This window comes from Leiobunum rupestre, chromosome 4 (assembly GCF_980474605.1).
Source record: "Leiobunum rupestre chromosome 4, qqLeiRupe1.1.hap1, whole genome shotgun sequence".
NCBI lineage: Eukaryota > Metazoa > Arthropoda > Arachnida > Opiliones > Sclerosomatidae > Leiobunum > Leiobunum rupestre.
Window position 1 is genome coordinate 38,697,841 of NC_143387.1, and position 22,436 is coordinate 38,720,276.

Below are 22,436 nucleotides of genomic sequence, written 5' to 3' on the forward strand. Positions count from 1 at the left end.
CACTCTATGTCTTCGTCGTCATAGAAACCACGTCCGTGTTCGTTCTTGTTATACTTCGGAACAATATATACGTGTAGGCGATTTGATTTTGTCCAGTTCCAATGCCATTGTCGCGCGCTCTTTCACTGAAGACCGACGACCACTCTCGTCCGAAAACATCATTGAACCCACCACTACCACCACATCATGAGTACGAAATTTCGGGTATGTTGCTGGAGACGAATTCTAAGGTCGTGATTACAATACTAGTGCTGCTAAATTGGAAATTGGGCGATTCATTTTACGCGTGAAAATACCACTACATATTTGAATCTAAAATACGGGAAAACCCAATTTTGTAGGTTTAATGTGACTGGTGTCGCGCGCTTAAGTTTAATTATGAGATATTTTTAGTAGTAGACGTTATTATTTCATTTTACGGAAACACCTATTCGCCGAGTATTGAAGACATTGTTTACTTAATTGACAAGTTTTAATGATCGCACCGGCCCAATTTCGCGCTACTTGTTCGGTGGAACGATCATATAAATAAAAGTGTCCGCTTACGAAATTGATTTTTGTACAGGGAACAATTCAGCCAAATCCGAAATTTAACGCCGAGAAGTCCGCGCACAAACTTCAGAATGCCCTCAAGGGATTAGGTAAATAACAACGAGGTTTTGCGATATCGAGTTGTGCATTTTCGAAGCCTTCGCAGACCACATCACCTGATCCATTGAAATTACCTAATAATATCAAATTGGGAAGGGTCCGAAAGCCTTAAAAAGAACGGTGTATCACTTAAAATGGCTTGTAATGTTAAGTTACTAAATCAGCATATAATTTTTGTATAATTATTGGAATAGGTTGCGATGGACGAGCCATTATCGATGTTTTGACGGGTCACAGCAATAATCAAAGACAGGAAATTAAACACAAATACAAAGCTTTATATGGCGCGGTAAGAAAATACCAATTTGACTGAGGTTATTGATGGGAACCGGTTTTTTGGTAATTGATGTCGAATTGTGGAAAACCAAAGAAAAAGGAGTTTATTGTCCGTGATTGAAAGTCCTATAAGAATTTAAGATTTCGGGGCCACGTGTTGATCGAATCGGTTTTTTCAGCTTTTTCAATAATTTAAAGTAGATGAATACGAAATGACGTTCTTTTACGTTTCAAAGGAATTGGCCGATGTCATTAAGGAAGAATTGGGCGGTGACTTCGAAGAAGCTTGCTTGGCTCTCCTGGTTCCTCACGCGGAATATCTGATAGACTGCTTGCACGCAGCCGTCAACAAAGTGAGACTATTACCATCCATTTCATCATCATCATCCCCCACATCAGAGCTAATGAGTCTTCGTAACAATTCTTAGCGCATCGACGACAATTGCATCTGTGATATAATATGCACGTCTCAACCATGGGTATGACGCACCTCTATCCATATGGCTCGCGATATTCTCCATTACTAACATATTTTTCGTTGTAGGAGCTGAGGGACATCAAAACAAATTACAAACAGAGTATGCCGTTTGTTGTTTATTTTTTCGATGTAAATGGTACGTTATTCGCGACCGTAAGGAGTCTAGGTGGCGTAACGGCGCTAGCTTCTCGGAGGTTGTGCCTATAATCTAGCGTCTCAATTAAAGAGTCACAAGAACATTTTTTCTTAAATAATCTTATCAAAATATAAGCAAACGATAAAAAAATTATATTAAAATTCAAGTATCATCATTTATAAAATCAAATTTACGAATATAGATGAGAAAAAACTAATAGCGTCTGCTTTAGTCGCTACCTATCTTGGATTCAATGGCGAACAAAAGGGGGCGTAGCGATAGTTTTCGGTCGCGAATAGTTGTATTTTTTGTTTACAGAATACAACACCGAATTGGAGGACGATCTGCTCCCCAAACTGAGTGACGGATTTGGACGGCTTATAAAGGAAAGATTAGATTTGGCCAACGAAGATGTCGTGCCAGAAGAAAATCAACCCGCCGACGAAAGTGAAATTCAAATCGCTGCTCAAAAGCTTTTCGACGTAAGTCACATTAGTAGTAAACGAAATTGTTTTTCAATATGGCATTACCTTTGCGCTTGTAGTCTTTGTTTGTATTGAGAGACGGTTTCTTGCAGGCTGGATGCGGTAAGATGTGGGGAGCGGACGAAGAAGCCTTTCTGAAAATCATGTGCCAGAAGAGCAGCTCCTCGATCAAGGTATTGGCGGAGGCGTATTTGCTGATTGCCGGACACGAATTAGGGACCGCCGTACTTTTGGAATTCACCGGATCCCTGAAGAAAGCGCTTTTCGCCATCGGTGAGTTCATCGTATCGTAAGAAACATAATCATTGTCAGTGCCAGTTCTAGGTGTTCGTAGGCCCTAGGTACTTAGCTCTAGATTGGCTACCATTTAAAAGCTCGTTCGTAGGCCCTAGGCACTGTGTATAAAGTTCCTAATGGTTATTCCGGCACTGATTATTGTGATACTTATGAGACTTATAATCGTATTTATCATGGGCGAAGAATCGATCCTAACTTGAACTTCCCTTTCAATTCAGTTCAGAGTGCCTTCAGCATACCCAAATATTTCGCTTATCAGTTGAATAACGCGGTTCGAGGACTCGGAACGGATGACAGATCACTCATCCGAGTTCTGGTTGCGAGATCGGATGTAAGCTCTTTTAAAAATCATTTGTAATCCGCCTCGAGATAGCTAACATTCAAGATGAAATAATTTCAGTTCGACCTAGAAGACGTGAAAGTCGAATACACCAAACTGTTCAAGAACGAACTGTGCGAGGACGTGGCGGACGACACCAGCGGCGATTACCGGAAGTTGCTCCTCAAAATAATTCAACCCAAAAGTACGCAGACGTCCAGGTAGATGATTTGCCGAAGAAAAGATCATATTGTGATGTTTCGGAGAATAAAGACGTATTGAAATTGGATATCTTTAATAGAAATAGTAACCTATTTGCTTAAAGCATCAGCATCGAGCTATAGATTTTTTACCCGCTGTTAAAATCTTTGACGCACAAACATAACGAATAAAGACTTAATGGTTTAAAACAAGTGTACTTGTAACTTAATTCAGAATATCTTTTAAGTCCTATAGCGAATTATAAAGACCTTTTCACACGAGCCAACTTTTCAAATCAAAATGCTGAGTCAGCAAAAATGGATCAGTGATCCATTTTTTTCTCGCTGTACTTTTTTGGTGGATCAACTCATCGAACTTTTATTCACACGAACCAACTAGTTTACTCAACTCAAAATTGACTCATCTAGTTGGATCAAAAAGTTGGCTCGTGTGAATAGACCTTAAGTTGGTAATCAATCAAATCTTTTAATTTACCGACAAGAAATGCACTTTGAATGTGGAGCTTCAAAGCCCGATTTCCGTAAAATTCTATTAAAGAATGATATTCCCCGTATATTTAAAACAAATCTTAAAGGGGAACGGTCAAGCTTTAACCAGTTAGATAGCCCTATAGCCCTATAGCCCGTTAAAAACTAAAATTTATGGTGAAAACCGCATAAAAAAAATTAAGTATTAACTTTTGCTACAATTTTCACTCCATAAATAACATTAGGGTTAAAATTTTAGTTTAAAAGCTGAATTGTTTGTTTAATACCTTTTGAAATACTTCAGCGATTTTAAATCTGTAAAGATATTTGTATTCAGTGCAACACGGCGCGTATAATGCAACCCTTGTAGAAACGTTCCTGGGGAGTTATGAGAAGTTGACTTCGAGGGGTGTGAGTGTGTGACCACTCGCAGTTTCATTTTGGCGCAATATTCGTTACCGCAAATAAATTTAAAGATTTATATACTCACGATGTTGTTCTTTCCAAAAAGCTATCACTGAAATTTCAAGCTTCGAACTACACAAAAATGGCAACAAAAACCAAACGGGACTGTACCTTATTTTGTCTTGAAAAAATAGTTTTTGGCCTAAAAAGTACGTGTAAGCAGATGTGGATAATGGGGGAAGTATGAAATGGCCCATAGAGCCAATGGTAAAAATCGCGAACATGAAAGTTTCTCTATAGATAACATAATTCACTCGAGAGCTATGGTCTTTGGGATGGACTAGCAGCGTCTAGTGACGTAACTTGCGAAAGTAGTTCGTTTCAACTCTTTGGCTGGCCACGGCCAACTTTGATTTCTCGCGCATCTCTCGCGCTACAGCGACCATCTCATTCGTTGACGTTTCTGTGTTAACCTATGAGCAAAAGATGTGTATGACGTCAGCGCCCCTAGCGGATTATTATTTTTAGTATAGTTTTTACATTGAAGACAATATAACCACCGAGCGTGGCGCTGAACTCCTACACATTATAGTACAGTTTATAGGGGGAAAATCCTTGCTCGCGGAATTTCGACGAATGTGTTGGCCGTAGTAGCGCGAACAGCGCGTGATCAAAGTTGGCCGTGGGCTGGCAGACGGGTTTTGTTACAAAATTATTGGTTAAATAAAAATGGCGGAGTGAAGTCCGCGAATGACGGCGGTTTTTTCTTCACAATTTGGCCTAGAAGTTAAATCAAAATTATTGCAAACAACCGTAACATATGATGTAACGTTGAATCGCGGTCATATTTGTGTCTGTCCTGAAATTACAGAAGCGTTTTCCAACAAAGAGAAAATGTGAAGAAAAACCTCAGGTAAAGTTAACCCTTGGTAATAATAAAGCTCTTCGACACTGTAGAATCTAAACATTCACTCATTCAAAGTTATATTTCTTAAAATAATTATATTTACATTCATATTATCATTTAAATTACACATTTCTCTATTTATTAATTACAACTAAACTTTTTGTAGGAGTTGTCATTTTAAAACAATACCTAAGAGGATGTGACGAAAATTAATGAAATAAAGGCTTGGCTTCGCAATGAAGATAAGAAAAAATGCCTCCTTCTCAAGGCTTCTTGGAGAAAAGAATGGACTATGCGATACTGAAGTAACAATTTTACATTTAATTATATTCAGTCATTGAAATCTGGAAATCTACTAATTTTATCTGTAATTTTAACAGAGAATTTTGGAAATAACAAGGAAAGACTGGTTCATGATTGTATGCGGAATGGATCCAGTTAAAATTATTGTAAATAAAAGTGGTGAAGCATCCGTCTTTCATATCTTTAAAGGTCTTATTACAACTGCTAAACTGTTTGAAAGTGAAAGTTTCCACATAAATATTGCCAAAGACATTTTCCAGCAAGTTTTAGACAACAGTTTTATTTTCTGCCCTGGTCTTACTGAAGATTCTATTACTTCATTAAAAACCTTGCCATTTGTCCCACCAAAAAATGATCTCTCAAATTTCTTTAGGTCTACTAGTAGTTTCTTTTCTTGATAAACGCTATTGTTCATAAGGTGGGGAAGATAGTTTTTAATCAGTGCATAAGTGATCTTTCCATAAGTGTGAATTAGTTGAAGACATTCATTTTTGTAGATTCTATCATCATTTACGCCATCAAAGTTGAAAAATGTTAACAAATATGGGAAATCTTAACGCAAGTGGCCATACCAATCAAGTAATGTTTAAGTACTTTTTTCTACATTGGTAATCTTTATCTTGCGATGATATTTTGAGGCGGTAGTTTCAAATGGGTTAGATGATATTTTATCAATAATATTTAAAAAAGTGTGGCATAGCCTTTTAATAAGTCCTGTTATGTCTAAGTTTTCCCCTTGGAAAATTGAATAAATTATCTTTAAAACTGTTAAGCCTAATTTCTCCTCTATAATTTGTATCACTTTGTTTAAATCCATATCACAATTAGGTACAAAAAAATATTACACTATCTCCTGATAGTCTCCCATATTACCATCCAGACGCGACCAGCCTAGGCGACATCAGAAATCATAGCAGACGATTGAAACCGCTTTACCGCGTATGAACACTACAGGCAGTGAAATCGCTGTAACTCTACGCGTAGCTCAAAGACAAAATAGGGCGAAACTCTCATATCACGCAATTTTGGACTTTTTTCATACTTCCCCCATTATCCACATCTGGTGTAAGTATATTGAACGTCTTGTTGATCTTTGGATATGCAAATAAGGCGATATTTGGAAAAGCTTGGCCGTTCCACTTTAATTTAAGCATGTATTATAAAGGGGATAAGAGTTAATAACACGATGTCGTGGACATTTGAGTCAGTGGCGTAGCCAGGATTTCGGTTCGGTGGGGGGGGGGGGGCTCACTCAATTTCTCTGGCTACGTATCTGATTTGAGTACAGAAAACCCTCCCCCAATGTGTTAAGTATATCTTGCATACTAAGGTTCAAATTTGAATATTTTTTGCAAACACCCGGTCCATTCTCTTAATTAAATATTAACCACCTAAATTGACATAATAAACGTACTAAAGAATAACAATCTAGAGATATTTTTTACCACAAAAAATAACTTCAATGCATTATCAATGACCTATTCATAAATAATCACCACAAACACGGCGAAGACCACAACATTCGTATTAACCAAATAGCGCGACGTTTAAAAATTAGGACCAAATTCATTTTTGTATCAAACTATTCTATCAAATACCAAATTTTAGTTTGAAGAAAGTTTTTAGTGTATTAAGGGTTTTAAAGTTATTAGTATTACCGTTGCGTATGATTAAGAAGGTTTTACCAAGCTTAGAAAATACGTCGCTTCTGCCTTTCGTTACTATCCATAGAAATAGAAATTACTTTTTCTTCCGAAATGTATTTTGAGAAATCAGCCTGCTCTGGAACATGTTTCAATGATATTAGTGGAAGATAGAGATATATAATATTAAAACCGTATGTTACCGTTGTAAGTTAACTATATTACGTACTTAACCCCGCATTATATTATCTTCCGAAATGTATTTTGAAAAATCAGTTAGTTTCAAAACAATAGTAAAACATTAGCCGTGTAGCCAGATGAATACTTCTGGGGAAACTATTACGTCCACACATATCACTTAGGTTAGAGTAGAAAACTTTCTAGTGGAACAAGCTGCGCCATATTATCGAAATTTTAAGTATATTTGTGTAACTGATAAAACAAGGCAAAGAAAGGGATCCGAAGAACGAAATAAAGGTCACGGAATGAACTGCCTTCATGCACCCATCACAGAGATAGCGACGTCAAACTAATACCAAGAATTCGGAGAGATTCAAATAAGGAAAAACATTTTCTTAAAAACAAAAAATAAAAAAAACTTTTAAGGGTAGGTGCTGTTTCTCTCTACGGATGTCCGATAGAGTGAAATAAAAATCGTTTCATACGATAAGTCAAAAAATATTATTTTATATTAACAATTGTCATTTCTCGGGAAAAATAGGTCCAGACAGGTGTAGTGGTGCACTTGTCACTTTATTAATGGTACTTGGAATGTTGGATTAAATTGGGTGGGTGGGTGGGGGGGGGGGGAATATCCGCTATTTCAATTCTCCTACATTATAATTTAAGAGGTTAAGCTCGTGCAATGAAACGCGCGGGGACAACTCGTGATGGTGTCTACTTTTTCGACAATCATATTTGGAGGAGGAATTTATTTCAGATCATCTTAATTAGGGCATAATGAGGGTAAATCGGTGGAACAATCGTAATAAAACCACTCTTGTAGTTTATTTTACCATCTCTACACGTTCTTCGGACGCGTTTTACAGTACACGTTTAATCTCTCAAAAAAACCGCCACGAGCTCGCTTATAGGCGGCAGCTTGTTTCTCCGTAGATGGGAAAGGTAGCTATTGCATAACTTGACGCCACAGAACAATATATTATCGTTAAAATAAAATCCGGTTTGTCTTTAGGCTTTCCATCTGTTTTGTTTTTCTTGCCAATGAAAAGAGTGAGTTTAATAGCCGCGAATATAATTGAGTAGAGTTTGAAGATGACGGATGGGCGTGGACAGAGACAAAATCGGGGCAGCAAAGATATAAAACGGCGAACAGCGGTACGTACCAACAACAGTCGTCAACCATTCCCACCAAGATGAACACCGCCATTTTCACCGTCGCTCTCTTAATCGTTGTTAGCATTCAGGTAAATCGTGATCTAAAACGGCCATTTTGATTTAAAAAAAAGACAACTAAGGTTACAAATTATTGGCCATTTCAGCTGACTCTTGGACATCATAATAATGGTACATGCAGCGTACCCGGCGATTGTCACGAAGGAGAATGCTGCGTATATTCCACCCAAGTTAAGTACGTATTCCACATATCTTCTTTCGCTAACCAGAGACACGGTTATACCACTTGGGGTCCTTAGGCGCAGTGTGTTTTTGCAGCCCGTTTTGCACCTCCTTCGAGACCTAACGCAAAATGTTACTTATGGATAATGTGACACTCGGTACCGGTTAGAGTATTAGAAAACACTGGCCTTTTCAAAGCATTAATGGCGTCTGACCCCCACTCGCCAAAATTTTCTTAACAAAAACGATGACCTGGCTAATTGTAAATCTTACAACCTTTTATATTCCGATCTCCATTGGTTAAATGAAAATTACAAAGAAGTTCTTGAGGGGGGAGGGGGGGGGCTCTTAATCACGCAGTGCATATTCACCAAAAAAGGAATTGTGTAGTTACTGTGATCAGCCCCTGGTATTATATAGTTTGGTAGGATTTCATTAAAACATTTCAATTATTTAGATACATTCTCCCGACGTGCCAGAAGTTGAGAGATGTTGGAGAACCATGCAGACCCGACAACAAACCGGAAGACGTTGAGATACCTCTTAGTCCGCAAAGCAACTATAAGTTGAAAGTGATAGGAGCCTACAGAGCCGTTTGTCCTTGCCAATCAAAACTAAGTTGTAACAAGGGAAACTGTCAATAATAAGAGTCATATCGCACGCCATACGACTTTCCATTTGTATAAGCATCCTTAAGGAACCAATAAAAATGTTTCTGGTTTTGTTATTAGGGACGTTTACTTTGAATATTTTAAACCTAAAGAACAGTTTCCCCGTCTAATGCATATTGATGTACGAGTAATGAAGGCTCTCGAAGATCGTATTTTTCAAGTTGTCCCATAAAAGGTTTCCGTTTTATACAGAAAATAGAGAGAAAATGTCATGTCATTGGAGAAAAAATATCGTCCTGGGTCATCGATTTTTAAGCATTAATGATTCCTTTCAGACAATCACGACACCTAGCAATTTTCCAACAATTTCCTTCGAACACAACCCAATTGAGTAAAAATAGCAATTTCTTTCTCAGTCAAATGTAAAACATTTCTGGCTGATCGAAACGAATGAGGCATTAAACGTTTGTTTGGCTTAGACAAAGTACGTTGGTAATGACAAAATTCAAACAATTTGAATTGCGAATAGCGTTTCTATTCCTAATCGTAAGTACCTTATTAGTAACGAATATTTCATTTGAAACAAGGAATGCTTTAGATAAAATAAAATAAATTGTAAAGCTATCTTTAAGATCTGATTAATGACGTTTTTCTTTGGGCTGCTCCGATTGCTCCCACAGTGCTCTGAAAATGTAGCGTGGTCCTATGATCCCGGAAAGAATCGTTTTATTACATTGCTACGCTGCTCCGTGATAGATTTCTCGCTCCTTTTTGCTCCAATGTCAGTGATTGAGCAATATAATTCTGAGCAAATTTTGATTGAAAAATAAATTTTTGTGAGAAGATGGAAGGGGCCAAGCAAGATTAGTTTCATATTATTAATTAATTCTGAAGCAGAATACTTTCAATATTTAAATTTTTAAATTGATGAGTTTTAGGAAATTGAAGTATTTTATTATCGGACATATATTTTTTAATCTTTAGGGAAAGATTACAAACTGTATTTAAAATATTACCAAAAGTGTCCCACGAAATACTAGCTGCGTTCAGCGAAGTGGACCGAAGCTGTACCGGAGTTACCGAAAAGTACCATACGACGTTGAACGACATTTTTCTCTTCCGGTTCGAAGAGCCAGGTACGCACCAAAGAGACCAAAATAAAAAGCAGTCTCACTCGGTACGGGTCCGGTACGTTCCCAAAAACGAAATCACTCTCGTCCGCCCTCTAACTGAAAAATTACATTTCCTTTTCCCGAGTGGAAGCTGAGAGCAGTTTTGGCATGAGCAGGCCAAATAAAAACGCCATAAATATATCTCATTTGATGTCAGTATATACATAGTTTAATTTCCCGTAGACAAATATTTGTCAAGGATTTCTGTCTTCAAAAATATGTACCAACAACTACTCCGTGTATGTATCACTTTAAATTTCTTAAGTATAAAATAAAAGTTGGCGAATAATTTTTGTTTCTTTAGAAAATATACCAGTCCGTACCGTATAGTTGCTTTGGAACACGTGACGACAATTGTGATCAACGAGCAATTTTACGCTACAGCTATGGTAATCGACGACGAGGTTTGTGTGTTTGTTTGCCTTATCTATAGTTCGACAATCTACAAGTTTGTGAACGATTATTTTTTCTATTAATCAAGAATGTTACGGTGGAGTACCAGTTGAATCACGTGCAGATGGAAATACGGGTTGTAGATAACGAAACGGACCAATTCCTCAAGGGAAACCGTATGGCCACCGTCGAATGCGGAATAGCCAATTTCACAAACTTGCTGATACTGAAGAGAGTCGAGTGCGTGATAATTTCGAAAACTGACTCGAGAATTTGAGAGACAAAAGCGTTCTTTTGTCTAATAATCCGATTCTGACCACCCTTTCAGTTTCACGTTTCTAGCGTACATCTCTCTCTTGTACGCCCAGGACGTCGCCCCTTGCGAAATGGGGCCCATTCGTGTCGAAAGGAGACCGATGTACGTGAAAGTCGCGTCCATAAACCCGCCCTACATGCCCTTGATCAAAGAAGCTTTAATTCCCAATCCCGGGGTGTATCTCTACGATAAAATAACAAACAGACCAGCTACCAACTGGAGCTTACTGGTAAGTACGAGCATAAATCCAAGTCGACAGAGATGTCTTCGTTAAAAAGAGGCAGATCAAATTCGAATAATAAATATCGCTAGAACCAAGCATGCATTGAGGCACCCCAAAAATATGACGAAATAGCATTAGCCTCTGGTACTACCCTCACATATACTTTGTGCCGTAAGTTGGTTTGTTTTTAAACACAAGGCCTAAATATAGATGAAAGAGTGTCACGAAAAAACAAAAGCCGACTAATTTAATTTCGCTACAAAGTATGCGAGGGTGGGTTTCTAATTTCTGCCTTTCCATATTCTCGGTACCCAATGCATTCTTGATAGAACAGCGAACTGCTCTCCAGCGCTCGAGATCGCCTCTATCAAAATGTCATATTCCATTTCCATGGTCGGATCTGCTTCGATCAATTTTTGAGTGTTCCGTTTACCGCTCTGAGATCACTCGAAACCGTTCTGCCGATTTCGACAGATCAACAGGTTGAGATCGCTCTCGGAGCAAGTTTTTCACGTGTTCCTTTTAAGCTTCCGAATAAAGCGCCACTGACATCAAATAGGTCAAAGATGGATTCGGAGCGAATCTCGAGTAGTCAAATGGAAAACGCTATTACAGAGAAAAATACATTTTGCAATTAGAAAGTTGTGTAAAGAGAGATTCTCATTCTTGTTTACCGAGAACTGTCTAGAAACTGATTTGGTTGTAATTCTTATTTATAGAGTGATACTTGGAAGGCGGATATCGTAGTGGCAAACCCTTGGATTTACAAAAGTTCACCGCAAAGGGGCATTAATAATCGAAAATTATTGTTGGGAGTACTTTCCCTAACTAGAACCGGCTTCAACCGCTTCATTTTCCGAAACATTAGCATAGACATTTTCGGGTACAACTACTATCTTGAGATCACGGTTTCAAACTTAAGCGACAACGAAACCAGGTTTCAGACGGCTATTGGTAAGTTCTGGTTTTAAAAAGGCAAAAATACTCCACCATAACGCTTGGAATGTTTAAAGTTCTAATGTCATTGTACTGAACCACGCAGAATTTAAGACTTAACACCATGAATATATTTATTTATACGATCATAAGTAACATAATAACAATCAGTATGACACTTCCTAGTGCTGTAATGCTAATTTTCTAACCGAACCTTTTTTCGGCACTGATACTCTCTTCAAGCTGTGACTTGGATTCGCGACTTACCGTTTTGGATGACTACTTTTTGATAAAAATTTAAGCCTAATATCAGAAGTAAATAAACCGAAATTATCGGAGAGGGCCAAAATTTTAACAGGCATTTTCCTTAACGTGGGGAGATGAAAATCCATCGGAGTTCCACCCCCTTTAGCTCCCACCAAAAGTTGCACTAGGGAATTGTGGGTATCCATATTCGATTTACCCGTCATCACCTTCTAGTCGATAATGGCGATTGTGGAGCTATGAAGGCGCGAAATTTGAAAACGTCGGTTAAAGGGAGATCTCATATGGAAAATGCGCTTAGTATGAGAGATATAGCGGTCTGATAACTTCGGTTCATTTGCTTCTGCTAATATCGGAGAGCACGTTCTGGAGTCGCGAGGGGCTTTGATTTTGCTTTGAAGCCCGCGTGCAAATCACGCGTTATAAAAAAAACATGAGCTCGTGGCGCCGAGAAAAACTTTTTTAACTTTTATCACTTTAGCCTAATATTCCGCCTATCTATCGGAAACCAGATATTTTGGATTAGCGGAAGTCTCGCATATTTTAGACACTAGAGGGCTCTGTGCTGAGAAAACAACTTGATTACGCAATAACTATGAAAATCAGTTTGGTTGTAAATCTCGTTAATTGTCATACTTTTTGTTATTATGTTACTTATGATACGATGAATATTGAAAAATATCATTACCATCTGGGACAGTGGCGTAGCTAGAAAAATGGGACCAAATTCAAAATGAGAGAATGGGCCTTTCTACAATTATGCCACTTAGTTCTTCTGTCGTGGCATACTGCTGAGCGTACGGGCCCCAATAAATGACAGAGAGCTTTCTGATTGGCGCTTTTGTAACGAAGCGATTGCCATTTACCAGCACGAGATTTCCAAAAATTGATTTCCATCAGTTGCTATAGTGCGCTATCTATAGTTTATCACCATGGTAACAATAGAGCTAATTTTTTTTCTGAGATTCGACAGGAAATACCCTGAGCCTACACAGCTATGAATAATAAATTCAGTTTCATAATAAATCAGGGCCTTTTAATGTCATGGACCAACCGAAACTAAAGGACTACAGAGTAACTTCAAATTACACCATTAAAGCTATATTCACTTTCAACGGAAACTTCAATGAAATTAAAGATTTGGAGCTTTACAAAACCTGTTTTCTCAATACATTTGGCGTTGACGACAAATACGAAGATTTAACTTTCATAAATCTTACAACATCACCCGGTAAGAGCGCAGAATCGGATCTTTTTTGATGAATTTATTAAACGTTAATATGAACAAATTAATAGCTTGGCTTAGAAACGCTTAATTAACCAGGTTTTATCCCTATAGTTTAATTTTTGGTACACAAAAATAATGGTGGGCAACCGAAAACTATCCGTACGCCCCCTTTGGTTCGCCATTGAAACCTAGATAGGTAGCGGCTAAAAATAAGCAGATGCTATTAGTTTTCTGTCATCGTTATTCGTAAATTTGTCTTTATAAATAATGATACTTGCATTTTAATATAATTTTTGCATCGTGTCTATTAAAAAAATTAATTTTGTCAGTGAAAATAAACGCAAAGCATTAACGTATTAATTATTACAGTATCTCCAAGTAGCTAAAACCATGCTAAAACGTACTACTAGGTATTCTAGCCTTAGTCGCCAGGATGGTAATTATGACGTTGGGAACGCGCCACCGATCAAAAATTGTATCGAAGCTCAACGATTTGAAACTTGACTAGTTTTCAGTGCCAGGCTTAGCGATAAATTTAGTTTAAAAAATTTGAATACACATCGTTTTGATTGATCGAAAATAGGTAAGAATATTAATAATAAATTCCTTTATTTATGATTATCAAGTAATATTGTTAAAGTACAGGAATTGTTCTAAGAATCACGAGTCATTTTCTTCGCCGGTTAAATCGCGCAATCCCGGAAATGTTTTGTGGATGGAGTCAACGACAATCGCCTGCCTCCTGATTGGCTCAAGTGATTACGTAAGACGCAAAAGGCACCGCCCATGTTAGCCCCAGATGGTAGAAAGGGTAAATAATAATAATTTTATTAGTCAGGAAAAGAAAGTGAAATACACTTATTGAGCCCTGAATGATATAGTTCAGTGTTGGTTTCGCGTGGAGTACATCTATGACAAACGTACTCAAGAACAAAAAATGGGACACTCTTTCTTTGCGACGTCGGTTAAAGCGTCTCGTCATCGTAAACAGTGTGGTTCACCGCTCCTGTGGTGCGCTTGCTCCCCTCTCGGCGGCCCTGTCCGACTGGCGTCGCCCTCCCAGAGGAAATCGTGTCGCCTCCATGATTCTTCCGGGCTTCCGACTCTCCGTGCGCAAGCATTCATTTCTTCCCTCCTCCGTTCAGGAGTGGAATTCCCTTCCTGATTATCTCAACGATATCCCCAACAGGGCCCAATTCCGAAAGGCCCTTGCTGCGTACCTGAACCTGTACGACTAGCTCCTCCTTGTCTCGACGTGATGGGTTTATAACCCTTTGTCGGGCGTAAACTGAACTAAAGAACTAAAGAACATGGTTGAAAACATTCATGGTATAGTTTAAGTAACATAATAACTACAAGAATGACACTTGCTATTGTTTTAATGCTAATGTTCTTACTGTGTGGTTTCTTTTCGCCTGTTCTCCGACTAAAAGTGTACTCTTTTTACCCTAAACCGTTTTATTCGCCTGTTCCGGGAATGAGAATTACTCTGCCCCATAAACTATTCACTTGTTCCGGAGTATTAGGGCGAATATCATGGTGTGCTACTAGTACTTACTGGTCTCTAGTTTGGGTAAGTTATTATTTTTTTCAAGGTCGGGTGTCACCCCCAAATCACGCCCAAACGGGTGACACCCGGGGTGGACCGCCCCCCCGCCCCCCTAGCTACGCCACTGATTAGGGCTACTCTTTTTACTTCTTTTGAAAAGGAAGCGTAAAGGAGTAAATCGGGTTTTGCGTTTGCTAGCCAGAATTTATCTGCTAAAAAGGCCACAGGCAGCCATTTCGGAAAAACGTTTTTAGTCCAACTCAAACTATTTGACCACAGAATCGGCGTAAAATAACGTCATAGCGACCGAAACGAGTCAAGGGCTGCGTTCAACAACTATCAACGGAGAAAAACCGTTGAGTTATCGTTGAGTTCTTTTAATCAACGCTACGTCACAAAAATCTAAAGTTGTTGTACGATTTATAAATTTTATATAGTTCGCTGACTTAACGAACAAAATATCGTCTGCTACCCCTCCTTTAACTTTGTCGAATGACGTCACGACACCGATGAGCAACGGAAAAACCATCTCGCCCAGCCGATGTTTCCGCTGAGTCTCCGATGATCAACGTGACGTCAAAACCGGAAGTCAAAAAACCCGTTCAACAAAAAACCGCTGACCGTTGAGCTCAGCGCTGAGCTATTTTAGAGTTGTTGAACGCAGCCAAGGTGGCGTAACGGCGCTAGCTTCTCTGAGGTTGTGCGGCTGCCTAAGACCTAGCGTCTGCTACAGACAAATTAAAAAGGCATAAGAACGTTTTTTCTTAAATAAACTTATCAAAATATAAGCAAACGATGCAAAAATTAAATTAAAATACAAGTATAATTATTTATAAAGTCAAATTTACGAATAACAATGAAGAAAAACTAATAGCGTCTGCCTTAGCCGCTACCTGTCTAGGTTTCAATGGCAAACCAAAGGGGGCGTAGCGATAGTTTTCGGTCGCGAATTTAAATCCTACTAGAGGGAACTAAAAAACCGCGATTGCTGTACGCTCTCTACTAAGAAAGGATCTATATAACTATACATTTTAATTTATGAAATTATTAGGTGTGACAAATAGCACTACGATAACGACTTGTTATTTGAAAGGACTCTTCAACAAATTAAACCAATCCAAAACAATTCTTGAAAATAGACATATTGGTAAAAAAATGTTTATAGCAGAACGTAGATACTGGTTCGTACTGAACGTAACGGTGGAGTTACCGTCGGAATTCACTGTGGTAATGTCAAGATCTATACAAAATTTTAATTTTACTAAAATTTAATTTAAATATTACTTATATAGGTTTCAAAAGAAGAACCCTACGAGGAAGATTTAACCGAAAAGAATAAATCAAAATCAAATTGCCTCAATGCTAATACTAATTTTTTTCTACTGATTGCTGCGTGCGTTATCTTGTTTTATTAATTTTCTTTTAAAATGAGAGTAATTAGGCCTATCATTTTCAAATCACACTTTTTTATACTCTTTTCACCCGGATGTGTATAATTTGTAACTATATATACTTTAAGTATGCTACAGTCTCAAGTAATAATGACTTCAGGAGAAAAGTTTTAAATTTTAATCTGTAAGCACTTGCTTCAAAAGAATTTGCCAGTACAGTTCGATTTTGTCCCAAATCTCAATCCTGTAATTTACGAGAGTTTGTGGATGGTCAAAACCTTAATTGTAGAACCTTAACCATCTCGGTCTGTTTGTATTGTTTCAGTGCTCAATTTTGTATTGCAGCCGGGGCAATTATCTATATCACAGATGATTGCATAAAATAGTTAATTCTAAAAATATGTTCCGTTATTTCTAATCTTAGGCCTATTTGTTGAAATTATTTACATTTTAAAATCCTATTGTTATGAACACGCCGAAGCCTAGGCCGGTTATAGACGAACGTAGAGACTGAAAAAGGCCCGGCACAAGTTCGGGACTTCCGGAAGATTAACCTAGTAGGCCCCCCTACGTTCCTGTTGCGAGAAAAATTGTGGCTCCTGTTATCCATTACCCAATTTTTCTTCTTGTTGTCGAGAGGGTTCGTAAACGAACCCTATATTTTTGGACGTACCAAGCTGGAACTGATGGAATTAGAGAATATTGTCGCCAATACCGTGTACCTGAAAGCGAGGGAAGGTAAGTCGTTTTCCAATAATCACGTAAATTAGCTTAAGCCTAGGCGTAAAGCAGAGTAATAGTGACCAAGGCTCAAGTCCTGTGCATTTACCGGGAAAGATGTTGCTCTTAAATTTACAGCTTGTTGCAACATAATCAAAATACAAATACGTAGTTGCATACTGTTGTTGTGTTATGTGAAGGAAATTAAATTGTCATTTATGTGTATGTAAAATCATTACTAGGGGACCAATTACTTCGTGTTTTTTCATATTCACTTTTGTCAGAATATTCTGGGTTTAACAAGGATGTTAAATGTATTAGCTGCATTTTGTTCTGGTTTACAAAATAACATTTGCCACATACTATGCTATCCATATTATTATCTCTGATGTATCCTAATATGAAAATTCTTTTAACGACTTTAAAAATATCTTAATATATTATTTCTAATATGGTAGAACTTTTTCCACCTTTCATATTTGTTTCACCAGTTGAAGCATTTTCACTTGGTGGTGCTTTCATACATAACATACTAATTTGGTTTTAAAAAGGCTGAGCGTCTTTGTTTATGGATAACGTTAGAGTAATACCAACTATCAGTATTAGATTTAGTCTGTGAGCAAATAACATGGGATGTTGCAGTTTTATAGTTATAATAATAATAATGATTATCAACTAGACTAATACCCAAGGCACCACCCTAGGCCCACTTCATCTAGTTTCCATAGTGATGCAACACATGAGGCAGGAATTATTTGCTTATCTGAGGCATTTTGTGTAGTAAAAAGAGAGTAAAGATATTTTTGGGAATGATGTGAGAATGTAACCGAATTGCTTGACAAATAATTTGTGAAAGTGTTTTATTGCACCATGTAACCGAATTAGGCGAATCAGATTAATTTACATAGCATATTAAAATTTAGATCAGTTGGATCCTTTTCTTTCCTATTTACGTTATTCCTTAACGCAACCTACATTTTTGTATAATAAAAATTATTTTAGGTTTATTGGAATCTCTGTATTATATTACATAGGGGTTAGGTGATTTCAAAAACTGAAATCACTGTGCATTTGTCCAATTTTAAATAGGAAAACTGTTCACACTATTTAGGCTATGTATCTTAATTGCCCTTTTTACATGGATTATTTTTCCAAACTTACTCACAAGGAGAGTACATGAGGTGTTTATTGCCGATTTTGTTCAAAGTCGGGCGCAGGGGCGGATTAACCCTTTCGGCGACTCTAGGCACAGAAAAATTTGGCGCCCCTTGGCATGGTCTAAAGGGTTGGTTAGCTAAGTAGGGGCGTATCGGTTTTTTATAAATAAATAAATATATTTTAGTTTCCCCAAACGTTGTTGGTCTTTCTTTACCTTTTCAGCGTGGTTTTAAGTAGGGGCAAGTCAAGTACTTCGACCGTATGTGGGGCTTTATCAGAATTTTGGCGCCCCTAGAAAAATGCCGCCCTACTCACGTGCCTACTCTGCCTAATGGCTAATACGCCCCTGGTCGGGGGTAATGTAGACATGAGATATGAAATTTCCCAAAAGGAGACGTTGCACTACCCAATCGATTTGCCATGGCAACCGAAAATGTTTTTGACCACTTAAACAAAAAAATCTTCATTTAAAAAAGCATGGGATTTTCTGGGTTTTACCTACGAATTTTTTTTAAGTATTTAAAAATCACGAAATGGGTAATTTGGACCACATTAAGGTAAATTTCATCAAGTTTGGGTAATTTGGAACATTTATGCGGTAAAATTTCTACAGTTTTTTTGGTAAAATAAGGAAAAAATCTTATTTTTGTTCAAGTGGTCTAAAACATTTTCGGTTGCCATGGCAAATCGAATGGGTAGTGCAACGTCTCCTTTTGGGAAATTTCATATCGCAGAGGTCTACATTACGCCCGACTTTGAACAAAATCGGCAATAAACACCTCGTGTACTCTCCTTGTCAGTGGTTTTAATTTTGTGAAATACAATGGACTTTATCTTATGTTCTAAAACTTTTTGTAACTTGGCTGTATTTTTTGTTGTTAAAACTCCATATAAAGTATCTATACTGAACAATTAATAATTATTTTCCATTACTGGTGTCCTTCCCCCCCACCACCTTCCAAATAAAATTAATCTGAAATCACAACCTGGAACACAATTATTTGACACACTGGTACTCCTTGTGTATTAGCAACAAAAAGTATAAATACCTTCAAATTATCATCAACACTGTATGTAAATACTGGTTTAACTTATGGTTTTGACCTTCATGTTAACCCTTAGGTTAAATTTTTTGAGAATTCTTTGGCTTTATTCAAAATCAATGTCAGTAATAATTTAATATGCTGTATAGGGAGTTTACAGTATGACGTGCCACTACGTCACCCGTGCTTTTTCCTATTGATAAAAAATTTCCCCCCACAATGGCGGCCATGCTCAAAGCTACGGAGTGATATTTCCCTATAACAACCTGGTCTCTGACGCAATTCATTTTAGGGCTACTTGTCTTTGATCTCGACTTCCTATTTCGCAAATCAGATCCGGTTAAAGCTAGTTAGCCATAAAATGTGACGGGGAACACTTTTCTAATTGGAACCAACTTCGTAACTCTTAGGGTTCTCAAGATAATTTTCGAATGACCTTGAAGACTTGGTTCAAGGTCATTGAAATTTTTATAGTCCCTTGACCCCCTGAGCGCTCTATAACACCCTTAAATTTCAAAATCGTAGCTAAAACACGTTTTGAAATATTCGCCCTGGTCCATTTTTTAGTTAACACCCTGTATGATGGGGAAAAACCTGCAGGACCTTAAATTCTATCAAAAATAAAATCCTGTAGTTCAATTTCACTAACTTAATTTTCCTTTCTTACTAATCGCTCCCTTTCTTGTGCAAAAAAATTACTTGACATGAAATTTTTTCAAAGGGTTGCTAAACACTTTTTGGCACCCCTATTTGAGTCGCTCCCAGTTCAGGTTGCCTCCTCTGCCATGCTATCGGCTTGCCTCTGAATTATTGAAAAAATATACTAAAAAAGACTAACAAATGAAAAGGTTGAGCATTATAATCATGATTACACGGGTGAATTTTTCACGGGTAACTTTGGTTGTTTTTCTCCTTTTACTTTGTTTTTAAAGTATTGCATACCAAATAATCAAGTAGGTCTTTATTAGATCTTGACAAATTTACCTAGTCCCAATTCATACAACTTATCCCATAATTTAAAAAAAAACAGTATTTTCATCTGTATAAAAGGAGGGGGTAGAAATATTTGAAATAAATTGGTCCTCACTTCTAAGTTATTTTTTTTAATATATAGGTGGGGCTGACAGTAACAAAGGAAAAAGCAAAAAATGGAAGAAAATACTACAATTTCCTCACATATCATACTGTATAGACCTGAAAAACAAATTAGGTAAGTACGTTTTTGGGGATGGTTTCTTAAAACAAAGCTTCTTTATCAAACAGTTAATGTTTCTTTTCATTGTAGGCTTATTAAAAAATAACCAATTAACGAAACCCAAATTTTAAATTAAATTAGTTTGAGCATACAAATCACCATTTATGCTAATGCACCTACCTTCGCGCTTGTTGTCTTTGTTAAGACTACCAAATAATATTGGAATTTTGCTTAATTGGGTTACGTACTGCCACACCAAATAACTAAAATTGGTTATTAGAATTTCATAGGCTGGTTGATTTCACTGCCTGAATGTTTTCTAGCTCCAAGTGGTTTTCATTAGTGGCAGATATGGAGGCTAAATGGTGTGATGTAATAAACTTTTGTTGGAATTCTATGTGAAATCAACACATTCATTTAACCTGACCATCGGATTTTTATGGAATTTCTCAACATTAAAATTTATTTCAATTTATGTTCAGATTAGGACGGTTAAAATAATTTTGGATATAAAAAGTGATGGCGAACAATTTTCGAATGTGATCCGACCTTCCAAACCTAATGGTTTTCGAGATATATTTTGAATGATCTTGAGGACATGGTTCAAGGTCATTGAGGAGTTTGGTTTCATCTAATGAACCCCTGGCAGGCTATATGATCTGAAAATATCAAATTAAAAAAAAATGTTTATTCAATTATTAACTCTGGATTATTTTTTAGTGGACATCCTATATATATATAAATATGAATATATATTTATAAATATGAATATATATTTATAAATATGAATATATATTTATAAATATGAATATATATTTATAAATATGAATATATATTTATAAATATGAATATATATTTATAAATATGAATATATATTTATAAATATGAATATATATTTATAAATATGAATATATATTTATAAATATGAATATATATTTATAAATATGAATATATATTTATAAATATGAATATATATTTATAAATATGAATATATATTTATAAATATGAATATATATTTATAAATATGAATATATATTTATAAATATGAATATATATTATACTAATCTATATTATACAAATATATATTATGCCAATATATATTATACTAATTTATATTGTACGAATATACACCGTGTATATTGCACGAATATACACCGTATTGTTGTTTTTAAAAATTAAATGTTTATTTTTTTACCATACTCATGTTCCTTAAAATAGATGAAAAGGTACAACATTTTTTCCTTTTTTTAGATGTTCATTTTGGCTACATCATAGATCAACAACCGATTGGAAGACTCTTATTTCGACAGTATTGTGACACTATGCCCTGCTATTGTAATTGCTACTGTTTTCTTGATTCTGTGGTAAGCTGTTTTAAATTAAAGGCTTATTCGTGACTGTTATTGAGAAGATAATCTATGTACTAAAAAATTAAGTACAGGAACAAAAGCTCATAATATTCATTATTAGGGAATTAACCATTTAGGGCAATAAAATAAAACTTGTACTTGGCAGTTTTCAATGGGTGCAAATTACTCCCAAAGCTCAGCTCAACTTTTGCTTTATGTATTACCGTGTCTATTGATACAATATATGTAGGAAGAACAAGCAATTCGTGGAATATCTGTAAATACACAATTTGACAAATAAGAAAAATTAAAAATAAAGATTTGGTTGCTTATTAGAAACCTCCTCATCAAGTCAGGAACAGTATCTCACTAATGTGTTTAGTTTGAATGAGATTATATGCATCAAAAGCACAAGACTAGTTTTTCTTATGCCCAAGTAAAAGATTAGAAATCACTTTCCAAATTTCAAAATCATTCAATGGATGTTTTTAAAAAATCAATCACAATATCAGTTTACAAAATTATTTCTTAATTATTATATATATTCTGTACACACTCTGTCTGACTCCTTGGACTGAAATTTGCCAAGGAATGTTTTATGACATTTTAATATCATGTACGCTATATACTTGGTAATTAGATATAACTATGGTAATTTTGGTATTGGTAACTTATCCTCTGGAAGTATAATAATTTTTCCATCAAATGTTTTTTGGATTTG

At 36.5% G+C, this 22,436-nt stretch overlaps 5 protein-coding genes across 9 annotated transcripts in view; all 5 read left to right on the forward strand.

The window, feature by feature from the left end:
* The first annotated feature begins 27 nt into the window (after window positions 1-27).
* Window positions 28-3,018, forward strand: LOC149947691 (annexin A5-like). Its single transcript, XM_090172136.1, has 10 exons — window positions 28-204; window positions 566-641; window positions 846-940; window positions 1,164-1,280; window positions 1,356-1,406; window positions 1,472-1,505; window positions 1,860-2,023; window positions 2,119-2,299; window positions 2,542-2,654; window positions 2,724-3,018. The coding sequence occupies exons 1-10, from the start codon at window positions 187-189 to the stop codon at window positions 2,865-2,867; spliced, it is 993 nt and encodes a 330-aa protein (XP_090028262.1). The 5' UTR covers window positions 28-186; the 3' UTR covers window positions 2,868-3,018.
* Window positions 3,019-4,467: 1,449 nt separating this feature from the next.
* LOC149947692 (uncharacterized) lies at window positions 4,468-5,652 on the forward strand. The gene is made up of 3 exons (XM_090173037.1): window positions 4,468-4,649; window positions 4,810-4,948; window positions 5,024-5,652. Exons 2-3 carry the CDS (start codon window positions 4,880-4,882, stop codon window positions 5,342-5,344), a joined length of 390 nt encoding a protein of 129 aa, XP_090029163.1. The 5' UTR covers window positions 4,468-4,649; window positions 4,810-4,879; the 3' UTR covers window positions 5,345-5,652.
* Window positions 5,653-7,836: 2,184 nt separating this feature from the next.
* Window positions 7,837-8,894, forward strand: LOC149947693 (astakine-like). The gene is made up of 3 exons (XM_090172461.1): window positions 7,837-8,016; window positions 8,092-8,180; window positions 8,625-8,894. Exons 1-3 carry the CDS (start codon window positions 7,966-7,968, stop codon window positions 8,809-8,811), a joined length of 327 nt encoding a protein of 108 aa, XP_090028587.1. The 5' UTR covers window positions 7,837-7,965; the 3' UTR covers window positions 8,812-8,894.
* A 1,366-nt stretch (window positions 8,895-10,260) lies between these two features.
* Window positions 10,261-13,398, forward strand: LOC149947694 (uncharacterized). The gene is made up of 6 exons (XM_090170931.1): window positions 10,261-10,354; window positions 10,432-10,583; window positions 10,672-10,888; window positions 11,602-11,836; window positions 13,113-13,313; window positions 13,379-13,398. The coding sequence occupies exons 1-6, from the start codon at window positions 10,337-10,339 to the stop codon at window positions 13,396-13,398; spliced, it is 843 nt and encodes a 280-aa protein (XP_090027057.1). The 5' UTR covers window positions 10,261-10,336.
* A 3,456-nt stretch (window positions 13,399-16,854) lies between these two features.
* The window catches only part of Gprk2 (G protein-coupled receptor kinase 2), a 31,621-nt gene continuing 26,039 nt past the window's right edge, over window positions 16,855-22,436 (forward strand). For all 5 annotated transcript variants that reach the window (XM_090174253.1, XM_090174252.1, XM_090174249.1 and 2 more), the window contains exons 1-3: window positions 16,855-16,988; window positions 20,286-20,381; window positions 21,618-21,730. In XM_090174253.1, the coding sequence (XP_090030379.1) occupies window positions 16,937-16,988; window positions 20,286-20,381; window positions 21,618-21,730 (261 nt within the window). In that variant the 5' untranslated portion in view covers window positions 16,855-16,936. The remainder of the gene's footprint in view (window positions 16,989-20,285; window positions 20,382-21,617; window positions 21,731-22,436) is intronic.

Bases quoted from the DNA above. Each gene is read 5' to 3' on its own strand.
- LOC149947693 (XM_090172461.1), top strand. From the start codon at position 7,966: ATGAACACCGCCATTTTCACCGTCGCTCTCTTAATCGTTGTTAGCATT. The intron at 8,017-8,091 runs GTAAATCGTGAT...TGGCCATTTCAG, and splicing joins TAATCGTTGTTAGCATTCAG to CTGACTCTTGGACATCATAA. The intron at 8,181-8,624 runs GTACGTATTCCA...TCAATTATTTAG, and splicing joins GTATATTCCACCCAAGTTAA to ATACATTCTCCCGACGTGCC.
- LOC149947691 (XM_090172136.1), top strand. The intron at 2,300-2,541 runs GTGAGTTCATCG...CTTTCAATTCAG, and splicing joins GAAAGCGCTTTTCGCCATCG to TTCAGAGTGCCTTCAGCATA. The intron at 2,655-2,723 runs GTAAGCTCTTTT...AAATAATTTCAG, and splicing joins TTCTGGTTGCGAGATCGGAT to TTCGACCTAGAAGACGTGAA.
- LOC149947694 (XM_090170931.1), top strand. The intron at 10,584-10,671 runs GTGCGTGATAAT...CCACCCTTTCAG, and splicing joins CTGATACTGAAGAGAGTCGA to TTTCACGTTTCTAGCGTACA. The intron at 11,837-13,112 runs GTAAGTTCTGGT...ATAATAAATCAG, and splicing joins CAGGTTTCAGACGGCTATTG to GGCCTTTTAATGTCATGGAC.
- LOC149947692 (XM_090173037.1), top strand. From the start codon at position 4,880: ATGAAGATAAGAAAAAATGCCTCCTTCTCAAGGCTTCTTGGAGAAAAG. The intron at 4,949-5,023 runs GTAACAATTTTA...TAATTTTAACAG, and splicing joins ATGGACTATGCGATACTGAA to AGAATTTTGGAAATAACAAG.